This window comes from Spermophilus citellus, assembly GCF_964194105.1.
Source record: "Spermophilus citellus genome assembly, chromosome: 18".
Taxonomy (NCBI): Eukaryota; Metazoa; Chordata; class Mammalia; order Rodentia; family Sciuridae; genus Spermophilus; species Spermophilus citellus.
This window is the reverse complement of record NC_138200.1, coordinates 34,108,961-34,125,972: the sequence shown is the minus strand read 5'-3', so window position 1 is coordinate 34,125,972 and position 17,012 is coordinate 34,108,961. Positions and strand designations below refer to the sequence as shown.

Here is a 17,012-nt window from a genome sequence, read left to right as displayed (position 1 = left end):
TACTGCTAAATTAGCCAATCCCAAAAAACAAAAGGCCCAATGTTTTCTTTGATATAAGGATGCTGACTCACAATGGCAATGCGGGGGAACATGGGAGGAGTGGAGAAACTTTAGATAGGGCAAAGGGGAGAGGAAAGGGGGTAATGGGCAAGGGGGTAGGAATGATGGTAGATGAGTTAGACATCACTACCCTAAGTATATGTATGAAGACACGAATGGTGTGAAAATATTTTGTGAACAATTTGTGACTTGAAAATTGTGCTCTATATGTGTAATATGAAATGAATTCCATTCTGCCATCATGTATAACAAATCAGAATAAATAATTTAATAAGAAAAAAAGAAATGAAGTCTGCAGGCACATTGATCTCAGCCTTCCAGCCTCCATAACTCTGAGAAAACAACAATCTTTTATTTAAGCCACCCATGACATGGTATTCTGTCATGGCTGCCCAAGCAGACCAATACAGTGCCTTTTTATAATCTTCCTCTTTCCTTTGCTTAAACAAAAACTCTACGGTTGTATAATAAACAATGAAATCTTTATACACCAAGACCATATTGGATCTTTGGCTTTCACTAAATTTCACCATCACTGTAGCCATAAATTGTACAATATCAGTAAAGCAGTTTGAAACCCATGTTGTGATTTACTAAAAATAGTTTTCTGTATATCAAATTTTGGCTGATAGTAAATTCCTTTGTCTTCCTTAGTTATACCCCTATTATCACCTTGGGCTGACACACAAAATACTATAGACTTAAATGATGGACTATATTTTCTCACAGTTCTGGAGGCTGGAAATTCCAGATCAAGGCACCAGGCAATTCAGTTTCTGATGGGGGTTCTCTTTCTGGCTTGCAGATGGTTGGCTACCTTGTCCCTATGTCCTTACATGGCCTTTCTTTGTGCCTGCACATTCACAGAACAAGCGCTCTGGATTCTCTTTTGATAAAGATGCTAATTCTATCAGAGCAGCCCTACACTTATGACCTCAATTAACCCAATTACTTCCTTAGATGTAATTAGATGGCCTCCTAACTCCAAAAGCAGCCCCACTCCAGGTTAGGACTTCAACATGTGAACTTTGAGGAAACACAAACATTCAGTCAGTAAGAATCTCTAAACATAGAGATAGCTTTTGTAGGTTATCTTCAAACTGCCAAAGTATAGCAAAAAAAGAAAGAAAACAAAAATCTATTAAGTACATAACCATTGAGATAAAAAGCTTTTTAAAAATGACTCATTCTAATAAGTCATTCACCATTCAAGTGCTACATGGGATTTAGTCAGGGAAAACCACATTTAAACTATAGGCATGAATCTGTGACAAGTTGCAAAGGCTAGCTTGAAGCCTGGACGATGGGGCAGGGTGCAATGAAAGCAGAGTTCCCAGTCACCTGAAAACTGGCAAGTAATGTGGGAACAGACTGGGTGCTACCGGGCGGTCTTCCTACAAAATAATAATTCAGATACAGAACTCCCCAGCTGAGAGAGATGCAAACTGCTTTCCTTTTGATTTAGCTAACATATGGCCACACAGTAGTCTCAGCTATGATCTGTGCTTTACTACATTCCTCAAAAAGTCTACTACAATTATACCAGTACGGCTAAGAGATAGGTGCCTGAAAAGGGAGCCACAAAATGAACATTCCCAATTGAAATCTACTCCCAAGCCCACATGCTAGAAAAGACTTTTTAGATTTTATAAAAATGAAACTATTAATAAAAGCTACTAAGCTAAATGAAGAAATACTATGTACCTACTGTTTGAATTTCTATGGTTTCTCTTATTTGTCATCCTCAACTGAACTGCCAGATTAATTTTTTTCTGGAACTCTACTATTCCACTATTAAAAGCTATTCCTATGGTCTTGTGAATCAAGTACAAACTCCTCGCCTAGCATTCAAGTAAATACAGTCAGCCCTCTGAATCTTGAGGGCTCTGTATCCAAGGTTTCAACCAGCAGCTGACTAAAAAACAATTTTTTAAAAATCGTTTCTGTAGGACTGTGGCTGTGGCTCAGTGGTAGAGTGCTTGCCTAGCACATGCCGGGCCCTGCATTCAATCCTCAGCATCATATAAAAATAAATAAATAAAAGTATTGTGTCCAACTACAGCTAAAAAATAAATATTAAAAAAATCGTGTCTGTACTGAATATGTATAGGCTTTTTCCCCCTTGCCATTATTCCCTAATCGATACAGTTTAACAACTATTTACATAGCATTTACACTCTTAGGTATTGGAAGTAATGTAGAGATGTTTAAATCATGAGAGAATACATGTAGTTTATGTGCAAATTCTACACCACTTTCACATTCACAGATTTTAGTATCCATGGGAGATTGGGGGTTGGGACAGTGTCCTGGATACTCAAGGCCAACTACATCTCTTATAGTCAACCTTATCTTTACTACCAAAAATAAAACTGCTCACCCCTGCGGTTGCCTGTTGTGCTCTTCCATCCTCTCCTCTCCACTTGCCATCTAAAGCTTTCCCATTCTTTGTGTGTCACCTTCTTCATGAAACATTCTCTGATGACATCACACATGCTGATTTTTCCTTCAGTCATCAACTATGCATTAAGAACCTTTTATTGTTCCAGATGTTCAAAGGGCCCCTTCCTCTCAATTTTTTTCTACCCAATGGCCTTATTTTTTATTGTGCTAGTTTACCAAAATGCCACCTACTGCATTTGTAGAAAGGGGTCTTAATTGCTTTATTTACTGGTTGGTTCTTGTGTACAATCTTAACTGTGATTGTCCTTAGAAACCCAAACTTAGACACAGCTTATAAAAACCCAACACAGCACACAGCAAAGGGTCAAACACCTTCATATTCATTGGTGTTGAATATGTTTTCACTTGTAAATCTTGTGAATTACTTGCAGTTTTGTGCTTTTCTTGGACGGATACAAGGAAAGAGAGAAGGCCTTGACAATCTTGGAATATTTCTTTCGGTAGCCTGACATTGTCCTTAGCAATAATTTGTTAGACAACAGGTCCTGCTGTGTGTCAGATACAGGTACAAACGATCTATTTGTATGGTAAGGTCTGACTCAAGGTTGTTTCCCCAGCACCAGACATTGTTTTCTCCCCAATAAGTTTGTGTTGAGTGAAATAAGAAACATAGCCTCCCTGCCCTCAATCAGCTTCTATTTTAATGGGATAGGGGTTAGCGAGATACAAGAGATAAGTAAATAAGCAAGGTAATTTCAGAGCATAAGTGCTATAGAGAATATAAAAGAGGATAACACCACAAACGACAGTCATTGGCAAATCTGGAGATTTTTATCAGTCGAGTTAACCACCCATCAGCAGGGCTTAGTAAGAGGGCATTATGGAGGAGGCAGATACCCGGGATTTACACTTCTGCCTGCCTCGCTCACTGGCTCTGGACAAATGGTTTCACCTCTCCTGTCCGGATCTTCCCATCCTCTGAGGGTGGGAAGATTTAAAGTGTGGATAAGGAAAGTGCGTGGTGCTGTGTCCGGCAACCTAGTAAGCGTTCAGGAACTGTCAGTAATTATTACCCTTGGTCCGCTTAACTCACCTGGCGCTAAGGACTCTGAGAGCCTCCCCTCTGCCCGGACCCTCGCCTCCCTGACCCGGGCAGGTGGTCCAGCAGAGCTGAGCAAAGTTTTCACCTTGAATTGTGCTGCTAGGGGACCGAAGGGTTGGAAGCCTGCGAGGGAGCAAGAAGACCCGGCAGGTGGGTGAGGGCGGGAGACACAGAGGACTCCTTCTGCTCCCCCCGGCGCTCTGCGGCGGCGGAGGTATGGGCTGCGCTGGACCCTCCACGCCCGCCCACTGGAGCGGCGGTCCACCCCCAGCCTCCGCCAGGCGGCGGCCCGGCCTGGCCTCACCCCGCCCCCACCCCAACGGTCACCGGCAGAGCGCGACGCCATCCCAGGGCGCGAGGCCGCGGGCGGGCTCGCGAGGCGATTGGCGGGGAGGGGCGCGAGGGGCACGCGGGCGGGGGAGGGGGCGGGCACATGCGCACAGGCAGCGCGGCCGGCACGCGGCGCTCGCGCTCGCTGCTTAAATGAGCCTGGGCTCCCGGCGCCCGCCACTTCAGTGGAGCCCGTGCCGCGGCTGCGGGTGGAGCGGCCGTATTGTCCCGCGCCACGCGTTAGCGCTCCTCTGCTCCCAGGCAGTCGATGGGACGGAGCGCCGCGGAGCAGGAGGCAGTGCCCGTCGGGGGGCTCGGGCAGTGCGGGAGTCCTCCAGGGGACTCGGGCATGCCGGGCCGCAGGACCTGAGCCGTGCTCAGCGGAGAGGCAGCCCTGTGATCGACGATGGGGACAGAGTGGGGCTGCCATCGCGCCGGGCCGTGAGTCGCGCGCCTCCGCCTCCGCCTCCGCCTCGGCCCACTCAGCCCCTCGAGAAGCGCCTGGCCGCTCGGGAACATGGCCCTGGAGCAGCTCTGCTCGGTCCTCAAAGGTAAGCACTCGGGGCCGTGGACGGCGCCCCCTGCGGGCTGAGGCCGACGTGCGACCGGCCCGCGTCTTCGCGTCCCTTCCCTGCGCCTGGCACCCCGACGCGCCTCTTTGTCTGGCGGCGCTCGCGGCGGCTTAGCGGATCGCGGAGCTCTCGCGTCCTGCCCGGAGCGGGTGCTTTCCCAGCGCGCCTCCCCTCCAACCCCTGCGTGTCTGGCAGCTCTGGTGGGGTACAATCGGGAAGCGGCTGCCGGGGAGGTGCCCCAGCGGCCCGGCGGGGCCCTCCGATCTGTGCGCTCGCGCCTCTAACGGACATTGCTTTGCAAAGTTGTGGGTCCGTATCAATGGAGCTAAGGCCGGTCTTTCTCCGAACGTAATACGGAAAAGTAATTCCTCGCAAACAATAAAAGCCGGATCCGAGACGTCGCGGAGCGTTTTTCGAAAAGCCCAGCGGCGTCCACACGGGGACAGAACGGGCCTCCGGACCGGCCGGTTCCCACCTGCTGCGGCCGAGGAGGCTGCGGCACCACTGCGGGCTCCGGGGGCGGCGCGTGTGCGCCGCGGACCCGACTTAGTTCGGCCCCGGGGGAGCGCGGCTGCTTGGGGCTGTGCCCCAGGCTCTTCCCTGGAAGCGCTGCTCCCTAGAACGTCACTCCTCCAGCTCCTTTCTGCATATCCCAAAATACGCTCCGCTGGTGTTTGCTTCTTATTTGTTGTTCGGAGAATTAAAACAGTCGGCTTACCAAGTGCACAAAGCTCTGAAACATGCTCTAGCGGGTTTGCATTTCCTGGGAGGTATTATTTTAGAAAAAAAAATATACATAATCTAGCTTGCGACACAAAGTTCATTCTGAAACTCTTAACTGAATAAATTCTTTTATCCATTCTCAGAGAAAACACCGTCACAACTCAGTGAAAGACTTCCTCCCCCTCACCACCACCTATTTAATTGGGAATTGAATATATGAATTCTTGCAATTGTTAGGGGGAAAAAAAACCGTTTATATTGAGGGGAAAGTTAAAGGCAAGTCTAGTTCTTTACTACCTTAATATTCTACAATGACAAATTTGTTTTTTCTTACTCCATATTAACACTTTTTTCCAAATTTGTTTTATTAGAAAGTTTGCTGTGATCCTGCTTCCAATTTGAATTGGATGTACTGTTTTGGACAAATTTACTTTTTTTTAAATTTCAAGTTTACGTTTTAATTGGACAAAAAGTCCTAAATTCTTGAGATTTATTTGATTTAAAATATTGAACTACCCAAGTATATATTTATATATTCAGCTTGTACTAAGGGAACCTAGGACTTTTCTAATTGGTGACTATTTATTTCACAGTCCATAAATTCTTAATGATTCCTTTATTATAATAAAAAATAACTGAAATTTTGTAGTTATCTGTAAACTCTTGATTATTATAGAGTCATTCCTTGGAAGTTAAGATTTGGTTTTTAAAATAAACCACATGTATAGTAGGATATCTGGTAGTGTTACTTAGCTGAATTTTCTTCCAGTCGCACTGACTGTGCACACACCTTCTTATGGTTATCAGGGCACATCTGAGAGTATCATCTCTCCCCCGACTCACACCCAGAAGAAATCACACGGTTTTGTTTACCCAGCTTTACCTGCAGAACTTGGAAAACTGAGCTGCCTTGAGCAGAGTCTCATTACCTTAGCTGCTGTTCCTATGGTGAAGGGGTTTGCAGCTAATCTGCCTTTCCGTTTACAGTTGGTACACACTGCCCTCTCTGGCCACCGCGAAGCATTTAGTTGTTGCACCTTTCAGGGAAGGATTCTATGGTGATGGCAAAGCTACAGTGAAAACAATGTAGTATCTGGCTTTTCTTTTTTTAATGTTACTCAACCTACACTATTTTTATATGCTAGAATGTTTTTGAAGCTCAAGCTAAATTTTTGTTTTAAGCTTACTAGAAAGAAGACAAACTGTTTTTAGGTCTTCTGTGGTATATGCATGTAAATGCTAGAAATTGGTTTGGAAAGATTTTTAAAAATTAACAAAAATTGATCCTGAGAGGGGAATCTGGGGGACTGAAAGATTAGTGAAGGGAGGACTTGCATTTTACTGCACAACCATTTGTGTGACTTGATTTTTTTAACCCAATAGCTGTATTATCTATATATTAATTAGTATTTTAATTTAAAAATTGACTTTTAAAAACAAATTAGTCTGAAGTAACTATTAAACATTTGCGTATTGGTAGATGCTATCTAAGTCTTGTTGGAATATTACAGTTTCTACTACAACAACCATAATGAGCATACGAGTTTTTAAGTAGAATTTTAGTTTTTTAAGACTCCATTTATTCTTTTTGTCTTACTTTCAGCAGTGAGTACAAAAGGATAACTTTACTAGGTTTGTTTTAACCCTTCCATGTACAGTATTATTGAAAATAAATAATATACTTTTAGTTGTTCATTACCACTGTGGGTCTTAAAAAATTTGAGTTAACATTCTGTCTTTAGTTTTATGAAAACCTTAAATGGGGATTATAAACCCATTTTTTTTGTTGTTGTTCTTATTCATGCTGCACACTTGCTGCAGAAGAATTCTGTTAGACTCAGTGATATTTAAAGTATATAAACTGTGGTTAAATCTATAGTGTAACAAAGCATAAATATCCCTTGGTAACACCTTTTAAAACTCTTGTCTAAGTCTACATGAACTCCTATTCTTCAGTCTTGGGCCTCATCAAAGAACATGAACTAACTATGAAAAAATAATTATACTGAAAAACTAATCCTTGAATAGTAAACTTTTTTTAATAACTTTTTAAAAAATAACTTCTTGGCTTTTCTCCCAAGGGCTTGGAAAAGCTGTTTTTTAACATTGTCAATTGAAAGGTCTTATTAAGCAGTGGTTTTATTATAATAAATCTTCAACTGGAAGGTAGTTTACATTTTGAGACCAAATTCTCCTTTTAGGAAAATATGTTTATGTTACAAAGAAAGCTCAAATCAAAAATACTTCCAGTCCTTTTTTGGAGTAAGAAAGAAAAATAATAGACTACAAATGATGAAGTCCATATCTACAATTTTAAAACAACAATCTAAGTTCTACTTTTGGTACTACCCATTCAGCACAGTCTCCTACATTTTTCTGTTTATGCTTCTGCATAATAATTATTGATGTTAAAAAAAAAATCTATGTCCCTGCATCACTTTGAGTTCCCTATTATTATGTTCTTTCAGTTGGAAAAGAGGATCCTGAGAGGTAATCTACTTTAGGGGTTTCCAAACTTCCCTTAATAACAGAACTCCTTCAAAGTCACTTTTATAAGAAAGTACTTCAAAACAAGAACAGGTAAGAGCAAGGTTGCTATGATTGGTGGGAGGCCTTGCTCTCTTCTATCACCTCTAACCTCTGGGTGACTTTTCAACATATTTGTTGTACACAAAATTACAGAGTGCAGTATGCTAATCTGAAAGTTCAGTTGTTTTCTAATCAATGATATTAAAATGTATTCATTTAAATTTGCATAGAGTAACATATTGGAAACTACAGCACAAAGAAGATATCAAGTCCTCTTTCAGACATGACCTGATCATGATAAAACTTGATGACAGTGCTATGGATGTTGAAAGGGACTCCTTTAATCAAAGTAGAGCATACAAAACTGCCATCTCAGAGCATTTTTACTAACAAAAAGTTTGTCAAATTCTGTAGAAAATATAAAAAGCACTTCTGCTACAGCTACTCCTAGAAAAGTGATTGGCAAGGTGATTAGCATATGTAGGCGGGAGTAATCTTAAGGCTCACTATCCATCTTTTTTCTTAACAAAGTAAAATTGAGTCTGATTATATTGGGGTGCTTTTTTGTTCTTTGTAGTTTATCAAAAACAAATTACTGCTGTGTCAAGTAGTATGTGAACTCTAATTGCACTCCATTTCTGCTTTCATTATAGAAAATACTAATGAGCAGGGAGACCAGTTATATGGTTGTTGCAGTCTGGCATCTTGTGTTAGATTTAATAAACCTATGTTTACCACTTAAATGCTTACAACAGGAAGGCTTAGAGGCGTGTTTAATTACTAACAAAGGTAAATGGAGCCAGCCTGAGAAAAATAAGAAAGGGAGAAAAATCTCAATTCTTTTCTCATCCCCTGATTTATGCTCACACAAAAACACTGAGTCATATATGTGGCTACTGTTAAACTGATATGTGTGTTCATCACTTGGCACAGGGCTCTCTACGTACTATGTGTAATCAGGATCGTTCTTAGTTGCCTCATATATTCATCTAATTTATACAGTGTGCTGTGTGGGTCATGCGGTCTTCTAGGCACTAGAGACGCATCAGTGAATTGAGATAGACAAGACCTCTCTTTCTAATAAGAAAAGATGACAATAACAAATTCCTAAAACACCAAGTGGTATTAGTAATAATGAAAATAAAGCAAGATGGAAAAAATGTAGAGCTTATTTAGAAATTGGGAAAGCCTCACAAGAACTGAATGAAACGAAGCAGTCAGTCATGCAGAGAGACTGATTCTAGACTGAAGGCATATTTTAGTCCATAAGGCAGGAGTTAACTTGGTGTATTGAAGTAATGGGCAGGCCTGTATAGCCATAGATAGAACTAGGGAGATCAGAGAGGTAGTTGGGTACCAGATCACATAGGACCTCACAAGCCAGACTTAGGAGAAGGGATTTATTCTAAATTTAATGGGGATGTTTTGCAAGATTTTATGAAAGGCTATGAGGTGATCTGATTTATATTTTTAAAAGGTAACTGGTTGCTCTGTACACAGTAGGCTTAGAGAACTGTGGCAGAAACTTCTGGTTGTCTCCAAATATCCACTTTACCCTTCATTGATTTTCTGAATTTTAGGTAAGTAGACAGCTTACCTTAGGGTTGGGCCACGTGACTATGTGTAGCTAGTTAGATGTTAGGTAGAGAATAGTGCATGCAACTTACAGGAAGTGTTATTTTGTTATTTAAACTCTTTATCTTTAAATAATTGCAGATTCTGGGCAAGTGTTTTTCAAGGAAGAGGGGTGCCTTATGTCTCTATTCTTGCCAACAAGGATGCAGGCATGGTAACTGAAAGGAAGGTTATAATGGCTGGCCCTACAGCATCCATGTTGAATCATAAACTAACCTTGGAAATGAAAGTCACACACAGCTGAATAATAAGATAGAAGGCACATATGTGCCTGGTAATGATGTAGCCTTCACTCTGGCACTTGACTGTTTATCTGTAGTTTGTATATGTGTCAAAAATATTTATACTTCTATCTTGTTTGAAATGTTAGTTTAGTATTTTTATTAGGCTAGTTCTAGTGCTGATATTATAGTCAGGTGGACAATAAATAAAAGTAACAAAACCAGACTCAGAGCTGGTGAGCAGTCACAGAAATGAGAACTGAATGCTGTCAAATAAAATTAATCTGGAAAAGCTTGCTAGAAAAAGTAAGTCTTAGACAATGTAAAGGTAATTTTCTAGATGCAAAAAGAGGTCCATGGCAAATGCACATGATCAGAAACAAGTGTCTGTATGACTGTCATCATCCAATTGCAGTGGTCCTCAAAGTGGACCAGGTTCCAGGTCCTGCAGCTTCACTAGAGATTTTGTTAAAATGCAGATTCTCAAGCCCTGACCTAGGCCTGTTAGATCAGAATTATCTGAAAGCGAACATGCCCTGCCCCCTCCCATCTGTGATTTCTTGAGCCCTCAGTGATGATGATGCGTATGAAAGTTTGGGAAGTACTGTTCTGAGTCTGGGAATGTAGCTCAGTGGTAGAATACCTGCCTAGCTTGTGCAATGCCCAGCACTGTACACACACACACACACACACACACACACACACAGGGAAATGATACTAGAATGATCATTTCACGTAGAGGGAAATGATACTAGAATGATACACACACAAAAGAAAGGACAGTGCAAACCACTGTCCACAAAATTCCATTCCCAAACCTGGAAATAGAATTACTGGGTAGAATTTGCAAATTTTAAGTCTTAATACATATTACCAGATTAACCTTCAAAAAGTTGTGCCAGTTTATTATTCTGTGGCAGAATATAAATATATCAGTTTTTCAGAGCCTGATCCAAACTAGTGTGAACTTTAAGAAAAGCTGACTATTGAAGAAGGATTATAAGTGGCTAACTGGATGTAAATTCAAAGTGGAATCTGATAGCCATTTGCTAATTGGGGGTCACACACATTCTCTGTTTCTGGAAGAACCAAAAACTGAACTTTTGGATCCTTCCTTGGGTATGTTCCTATTTAAACTGTCAAGGTAAATAGCCTCTGGAAAGTCCTATTTTGCCCAGACCTGACCAATGAGCTGTGACCTGCAGTCAAATTAAAATAACAACCATTCAGGACTGAGCATTGCATGCTGACATTCCTTGTTGACATGGTGGACTGGAGTGGGAACTTGGTCGAGAACTTTATATAAGCCAGCCCCTTTCTTTGTTCCTTCCGGTCACACTTTGGGTTTGAACTAAAGGCACTTTTTCCCAAAATTTGCAAACTGTTTGTTGAAAGAAAGCCTCCCTTTTTTGTCTTAAAGTCATTCCTGGTGAATTTTTATTGACATTCTTTGGTGTCAGAAGTTGGATCCAAAGGGACCTTCTAGTTATTCTTAGCATTGTTCTGGACCAACACCCCGGTTTCTGCAAGAGCCCCAAGTTCTGTTATCTTTCTGATGGCCCCTTGGCATATTGGATGAGTCCTCTTGAAATCCAGACCTCCCATGTTCCAGGTAGAGGTCTTAGAGACTATTCCAAGTAGGAGGGCAGGCCTTCATTTAGGTATCAGGACTCAGTCTATAAAGGTTACAATTATGGAGACTCCCATAATTGTCAAATTGCACAAAGCTAATCAGTTATCACCTGACTTTCCAGCTTCTTTCATAACTAAAAATTATGGTTTGGAAAAGTATGATTGGTTAAGTTTCTGGACCCATATAACCCAGGATGGTCTAAAACTTTGCTGGTCGAAAGGGGGTTTTTCGAATTCTAAAACTTTCTATTTGCATGCACCACAGGTATAACCAATAAAATACCAAACCTCTGAGAGGCATTGTTCTAAGTCTGGTTTTGAACTCACGATCTTCCTGGCTCAGCCTCCCCATCCGCTGGGATTACAGGCATGCACCTGCCATACTCGCTCTGCCCTTCTATTTTATTGGGAGTCCTAGGGAAGTTTCCAGAGAGTCCCACCCAGGTCCACCTCTTGACTTCTGACTGATATCAGGAACACATGAGACTTTCAAGACCCCACTGCATGTAGTCTTACCCATAGAGGGGAGATTTTACTATTACAATGACATGCTGAAGATCCCAGGCAACTGAGTCATCTTGGCCTGTTCTGCCCAATTCTAACTGGAACTTGTTCTTAAAGATTTTATAGTTAGGAACTTTGCTTTTAATTGGTCTATATCCCCAAGTTCTGGAATCTGGTCTGCATAAAGATCACAAAAGTGTCCCCACCCCACATTTCAGGGTAACTTGAGTTCTTATGGGCAGGAAGGAGTGTTTGGGCCTGTGTTGCTCCTGCAGACAACAGGTTTGCTTAGGAGTGTAAAACATCCTGTTGGCTTAAACTAGGACAGGGCCTCTTTTTAAAAGAAAGCATGTGGGGGGTCAGCACCATGGGCCCAGTTTATAGGATCGTTCCTTTAATATCATGTTACTGCTTTTCACATCTGTCTGTTACCAGTCACTGTCTCAGGAAATCACTGCTGCCTACTCATCCCATCAGCCCACATAAAACGTTTTTGGGATGGATTTTCTGGGAGTGTATCAAACCCATGTCTCTTTGTTCCAAAAGAGGGAAAATGATACTGGAATTAACCCCACCAAAAAGCCCTGACCTTACAGTACCTACTGAGGTATAACAATCTACCCTACCAGCCCTCCCCCTCTTGTCTTCCAGAAATTACCCAAGAGCCTCTAGTTATCTTCCAACACAGATATTAGTCATATCCATTCAGTACCTCCAGGTAAAATCCAGGTGTGTCAGAAGCCTCTACTCACTATCAAGCAGTATACCCTAAATCCCTTGGCTGGCATCCAGCCCTTCATATATGGCTTTATACATAAGAAACTTGTTTCCTATACCAGTCCTTGCGGTACTCCCACCTACCTGTTCATAAACTTAATGGAAAAGGATGGAGAGTTGTGTGGGATCTCAGAACCATTAACATGGTTCTCAATCCTCAGTAGTCCCCAGCCTTCGTACATCATTGTGCAATGTTCCCCCTAAGAGCAAATACTTTAAAGCTATTGGCTTCTACATTGTTTTATTCAAGATGCCCAGTATCTAGTACCTCTTTATCTTTACCTGAAAGGGCCGATTATATACCTAGACATTCCTTCCCCAAGGATATTCTGAAAGCCCCACCTACTTGGACTGACTTAACTGTTGTCTCCTTCCAATATGGTGCAACTTTACTTTGATATGTAAATGCTTTCGTGTACACTAGCCTTAGTAATAGCATCCACTTGCACCATAACCTGTCATAAGCTCTCAAATGACAAGAAACATGACAGAAGTAGATAGCTTCACCCAAGAATTGGGACCAGTCCAGTGTAACCTCAAAATGAACCAGCAATCAATTGAAATCTTGGGGATTTTCTTTGCCCTTTTCTCCCTTATTGCTATTTTTTTCATCATCTTTTTCTGTTGTCTCTGAAAACCAGTATGTCTTTACATATCAATTCACTACTGCCCCCCAACCTAGTTCTTTTAATTACTGTCTTACTAAAACTTGTCTCAGGAGATCATCATTACCTAGGCCAATTTGACCAACTCTTAGAAAAATTCCCTAACAACCTGTAGTACCTCCTTGATCCTTTCATCTTCCCCATTCACTAGACTCCCTTTTAAATCTAATAATGATTCCTATTGTTGTCCTGTCTATCCTAGCCATTCCTTTTGCTCTCTACAGACAAAAGAGAAAAGGCGGATAAAAATCATCCTTTACTTCCAGATTTGGGCCATCACTGGAAACCTAATAAAATGTTGGGTTTACCACTATACCCCACCTACAGCCTTGATATCCATAACCCACCTTTTGGGTACAAATCTACTTAACAAGACCTGTGCCCTGCTTCTAAGTTACTGCCCACCCCTACCCCCACATTGTAGGCTCCCCAAAAATATACACTTACCTCACCCTCTGAAAACGACACAACTGTTTTCCTGCCTCTCTTAACTTTGCCTTAACTTTGTATCTTGATCAAATCTGCAAAAGTGCTTCTCATGAAGCCTGAACATGAACCTTGCAACATGGATACTTCAAGTGGGAAACCTGCTGCTTTCCATCAATGCCTAATGAATCATTTCGCTCTGCCTTGGTCTCTTCCTCTTACGGACAGGACAGCCTTTCCCACTAACAATTCTCTTAACCTCCAAACATTTCAAGGATCCTTTATGTCCCTGTTTATTTTCATCTGTGGCTACCAGAACAGCTCTTGGACCTTGACTGCCTACCTCTTTGGATATTCAGCCTTGACTTCTATCATATTACAATTAGACAATTATCCCAACCCAAATCACACAGTAGAGAGAAAGGGATTCTTTCTGTTATCAATGATTATCCTGCTGACAACCCCTCTGATTATGAAATGACAGCTGTGGGCTTTCCTAAGGATATGATTTACCAGAGGGCTGATCCTGGCAGTTAAGCTATATTTGGAAGAATAGTAGGATACTGGCTAGGAGTTGACACCTCTTAGAATGAATATATGGTCAGAAACCTTTCCTGCACTGTTAATAGAATCATTTATCCCACTGTTCAGGCCTCTAGAGCTCAACAGAGATCTTTGGATTCCCTTGGTTACATAGTCCTGAATAGCTGCATTGTGTTAGGTTACATCCTTGCTGCGCAGGGAGGTGCCTGTGCTGTTGCAAAGACATAATATTGTATGTGGACAAATACTTAGAGCTAGGTTGAGTTGGAAACTTCCAAAAATCTTAAAAATGGCCAAATTCCTAAAGGGTCTCTCAAAGGCTCCTCATACCTGGTTAAGATATTTTCAGCTGGCTACCTTCTGATAATGGTTCCCTCTTGCATTTTGCCCTACAGTTTTAAATATTGTCGTGTTAAAGCCTGAACATTTGACTTCTCTTTAAGATCACCGTAGCCTCTTTTAACAGATATCTTCAAGAAACCCCCACCAGAATCAGATTAGCCCCTTCAAAACTCTGGATATACTCTAGCCAGAAACCAGAACCAACTTAACCAAAGATACTTTGATTCAGATATAACAGGTATCTAGGTGCCCTTAATGAACAAATGGCTTCAGCTGTTCAGCTGATCACCACCTAGTCACCAGGATCCCAATGTAGGACTGGTTGAACCCAGAGCAGATAGCCAACCATTCTGATGCTGTGATGGAACATAATTGTCTCAATAGATCATCAGCACTTTCTGCTAATGAGTTTGGATCAAATGGGGGAAATGTGAACTTAGGATCTTTCATGGAAACTTGGCGTTTTTCTAAGCAGCTAACTAGACCCAAATTCAAAATGGGTCATAGCCATTGACTGGATCACACACATTCTCTGTTCCTGGATGAACCACACATGGAACTTTTTGATTCTTCCCTAGAATGTTCCTGTTTAAACTATCAAGATAAATAACCTCTGGCAAGACCTATTTTGTCTCTCATACCTGACCAGTGAATTGTGACTTGCATTCGGATTTAACCAGTTAGGACTGAGCACTTCCTGCATGCTGGTGTTGCTTATTCACATTGGCAGACTGCAGTGGGAATCTAAGCAGAAACTTTATAAGCCAGCCCCTCTGTTATTTTAGGTCATACTTTTTATTTGTACCTATGGTCAAGTCTGTCCCACAAAACTCTTGTGAAATGTCCCTTTTTGTCTTAAAATCTTTCCCAGTTAATTTTTGTTGACACCAAAATCTGCTTTTTTAAATATTGGGCTAAATTTCTTTGGTTTTGTTTATTGGCAAGTATTTCTTGTTGTATAATAATTTTCCTCTTGTTAATTGTTATATGTAAATTGTACATTGTACATATTAATAAACTATGTAAAAATTTTGTTTCTATCTTTAGTAAACAAATTCCTTTACCCAAAGAAATATACATAATTCTCTCACACACACAAACACACACACCAAACAACAGAGCCTGGCATTTATTTTTGTGTTTAGCTTGAAATAGGGCTCTGCTTTTTTCCAAGTTATTAAAATATTATTGAAGAAATCTTTATTAATTTCATATTTTCACCAAGGGTTTCCAATAACTCATATATCATCATGAATGCTTGGGGGTACTTGTCTGTTTCTGAGCTTTTTCTTTTCTTTCTTTTCATTATCTATAAGCTACTAGATAGTAACGACTCAGTCTGCTTGGTTCATTGCTCCCCAGCAACTGACTTGCTACCTGCTGCACAATGGGTGCTCTGTGTGTTTGTTAGAGATCATCTGTTTCTTCTATATCATTGCTACGTGTTTTAATTACTATAGCTTTACAATAAATACATATTGCTTTATTTTTCTGCATTTTATGTTATTTCTAATTTTCCCTTGGCCAATATAAAAAGGCCTCAATTTGAGCGTGAGCATCAGAAAAAAATTATTTAAAGTTAAAAAAAAAAGACTACAACTCTGATTAAAATATCAATAAACCTGTGACATACTAGACCTTTACTACTTTGTTTTAGTATTCAGAAACATGTTACTTCCGCGTTTTATTCAGTTTATTTATTAACTTGATTATTTTCAACCTATTTTAATGTACTTCTGTCAATCTTATTGAAATATTTGTGGAATTGAAAACGTGGGATTTAATGGGCTAAACTGGAAGGACTGAAGACAAGATCCTCTGCTTGGAGCCACTTCAGGTTTAAAAGAGGAGGAATAAAGGAATAACTTTGAGGATTTGTGTTCCACACCTCAACAGTACCTGTCTTCTTCATCTAAGTGACATCATCTTAAGTGAGGTCCGTACATAGATTATTATAGGCCTAAATTGACAGCAAAACCAGAAGTAAGGGCATAAATGGTAGGTACTACTTTTTCAAAGCATCAAATCATAAAAAGTTCTCTTCATAATTCAATTGCATGATTACAGAGTTTAGAATTTTTATTTTGGTGTGAATTTCTGCCTCAAAGAATTAATGTCTTCCTGTATACATTATATTTTAGTTCAAAGTATTAAAATATTTCTGGATTTGAGAAATTATTTGTCATTTTGGTAAGAGGAAGAAAGAACAGTCGCATATAATTTGGACCAGAGATAGAACAAAGCACACAGTTGCTTCATGTACTAAAGAATTTTAGTGTTTGGCATTAGTGAAATTTGTTTTAATATGAACCTGATTATAACTCAAGCAATGTACAAAGATCCTATGATACCAATCAGGAAACTGTCTAGTATGATGTGTGATTTAGAATGATTGAGTGCTGTATCACCAAAAACTGTCTCAGTAAATATTTCTATCCCAAATTGCAGTGCATATTTGTTCTTTATATGTTGTTATATGTTGTTTTTGTGTCCTGTGGCACATCTCATTTGGCTGATTGAATTATGAATAGTTAGTAATTTTATTTGG

General features: G+C 40.7%; 1 protein-coding gene across 2 annotated transcripts in view; it reads left to right on the top strand.

The window, feature by feature from the left end:
• The first annotated feature begins 4,302 nt into the window (after positions 1 to 4,302).
• The window catches only part of NETO2 (neuropilin and tolloid like 2), a 67,076-nt gene continuing 54,366 nt past the window's right edge, over positions 4,303 to 17,012 (top strand). For both annotated transcript variants that reach the window (XM_081274693.1, XM_081274692.1), the window contains exon 1: positions 4,303 to 4,446. In XM_081274693.1, coding sequence (XP_081130819.1) covers positions 4,413 to 4,446 — 34 coding nt within the window. In that variant the 5' untranslated portion in view covers positions 4,303 to 4,412. The remainder of the gene's footprint in view (positions 4,447 to 17,012) is intronic.